Source organism: Frankliniella occidentalis, unplaced genomic scaffold (assembly GCF_000697945.3).
Source record: "Frankliniella occidentalis isolate FOCC.00 unplaced genomic scaffold, Focc_3.1 Scaffold57, whole genome shotgun sequence".
In the NCBI taxonomy this organism is placed as follows: domain Eukaryota; kingdom Metazoa; phylum Arthropoda; class Insecta; order Thysanoptera; family Thripidae; genus Frankliniella; species Frankliniella occidentalis.
In genome coordinates this window covers 720,625-722,508 of record NW_026267187.1, presented here as the reverse complement: position 1 = coordinate 722,508, position 1,884 = coordinate 720,625, and the positions used below count along the sequence as shown (strand labels likewise).

General features: G+C 57.1%; 1 protein-coding gene across 1 annotated transcript; it reads left to right on the top strand.

The window, feature by feature from the left end:
* The first annotated feature begins 675 nt into the window (after positions 1 to 675).
* LOC113216865 (uncharacterized) lies at positions 676 to 1,722 on the top strand. The gene is made up of 3 exons (XM_026436694.2): positions 676 to 908; positions 1,015 to 1,201; positions 1,287 to 1,722. The coding sequence occupies exons 1-3, from the start codon at positions 847 to 849 to the stop codon at positions 1,701 to 1,703; spliced, it is 666 nt and encodes a 221-aa protein (XP_026292479.2). The 5' UTR covers positions 676 to 846; the 3' UTR covers positions 1,704 to 1,722.
* Positions 1,723 to 1,884: the final 162 nt, after the last annotated feature.

The following is a 1,884-nucleotide window of genomic DNA, read 5'->3' as shown; positions in this document are numbered from 1 at the left end:
CGCGCGCGCGCGTCCGATTTGGTCGCCTATGGTGACCCAATGTCTGAATTTGGGATACGAATCGATTGAGACCTCTGCCGAGGTGATGTGACACCAAGGACTATTAAGTAGATGGACTACGCATCCTGGACCCCGCTGTGTAGCATTTACAACCGGGCATGTCAACGCGCTGCTGACAGGCCGGGACCCACTTCGGCTCTCTTCGGCCGGGCTCGTGGCCTGTTCGGGTCCCAGCTCGAGCCGAGCGAGCGAGGCCCCGCTGGCCCCCACCTCCAGCCCGCCCGGGCTGCACCCGGCCGCAGCCCCGCCGCAGCTCGGCCGGCTCGGGGGCCGGCAATGAATGCACCGAGCCCCCAGCGCAGCCGGGGATGAGCGCGGCGGCGTGGCGGGGCGGGGCGCGCCCGGCCTGCTGGACCTTAGTTAGCGGGAAAGGGATTAGCAGGGGGGCACTTGCTGACGGCAACAGGGGCAAACACGGACAGGTATAGGTCACCTGCTCGTTGCTGGGTGCATGAAGGAGGATGCGGGGAGGAGGGAGGGGAAGGGAAGGGTAGAGGGCAGGGCCGAGGGGAAGGAGGGGAAAGGTGGGGCTTTCGCCAGATGTGAATCGGCCGGGCCCGACCTGTGTTTTCCCGTTTCTGCATTGATGCCTAGTTTCGTTCATCCCACGGAGCACCGAGCTGTCCACTCAGTTGAGGCTGGACCACCGGACCGTGCGGATCACATGTGATTATGTTGGGCTGTCCTGTCCGTGCCATGCAGTGCTAGTGCTGAGTGTAAAGTGACCTATAAGTGAATTAGCGTTCAGTGTGGGTGTTTGTGTGGGTGTTGCGAGTCACTTCGGGAATGAAGCACTGTTATTTGGAGAGCTGCAACTCCAAGGCGACAGATGAAGTGTCACTATTTCGGTAAGTGCTACCCCTCCCCCCCTCCCTCTCTCCCTTCTATCCTAACCACATTCTTATCGTTTATCGGATCGACGAATCCATTCTTACGTATGCAACTCTGCCCCAGGTTTCCCAAGGATGAAGAGCAACTTAATGTCTGGAAGCGTGTTTGCGGGATCCCAACAAACTTTGTTCTGCCCAAGACCGCGCGGCTATGCTCCGGACATTTCACCAAAAATGAAATTATTACCATCGGTATTCAACAGCAAAAACAGGTCATTCGAGGGGCTGTTCCTAAAATTTATTCGAAAGAGGTAAGCGTGACCGAGCACAACAACGCGTTGATTAACGTAGTAACTACAAATTAAGATTTACATCTAAGAATATGTGTTTTTTCAGGCTTTACGCGTGATACCTCGCATGCCACCGCCTCTGCAGCCGCTCAGACCTTCAACTGCAAGTAACAGAAGTCAGACGCCAAGTGTACAACAGTTTGCAGCGGTTGAGAAGGAAAGTTCTCGCCCTTTTGCACTTCTTGCATTGTCCCGCCCTCTCCTCGCGGGCGTGCGTGGCTTAAGTCCTCCGCCGCTCCAGCCGTTTGTGACGCAGAGACCGGAAGGAAACGACGAAAATGCTGACCCTGCCAACAATGACCCTGCTGAGACCGAGACTACTGGAGAATCTGATCAACCTAAGCGGCCGGTCAATTTTGAACGTCTCGGTCCACTCTCCAAAGAGAAGGTTAGTACGTTTTTTTATTTTTATGGTCCCACTCGTGTGCCTTGTGCCTTTAGTTTAATCCCCTGTCAAAAATAACCCGTTCAAAACCGCGCCTTGTCCGTGCAGACTCGAGCAAATCTGCGCCTTCCGCATCCGTTCTGCGTGCGGACCCGGGCGAATTTGTGCCCTTCAGAGGCGGGCGCCGGGCGCCGCGCCGCCTCGCGCATAGATCACAAGCCGTGCGCCCCCGTGGGCCGCAGGGGGGGGAGGGGGGGGG

Excerpts from the sequence above, each read along its gene's own strand:
- LOC113216865 (XM_026436694.2), top strand. The coding sequence starts at position 847 with ATGAAGCACTGTTATTTGGAGAGCTGCAACTCCAAGGCGACAGATGAA. Across the intron at positions 909-1,014 it reads GATGAAGTGTCACTATTTCG|GTTTCCCAAGGATGAAGAGC; the intron begins GTAAGTGCTACC and ends ACTCTGCCCCAG. Across the intron at positions 1,202-1,286 it reads CTAAAATTTATTCGAAAGAG|GCTTTACGCGTGATACCTCG; the intron begins GTAAGCGTGACC and ends GTGTTTTTTCAG.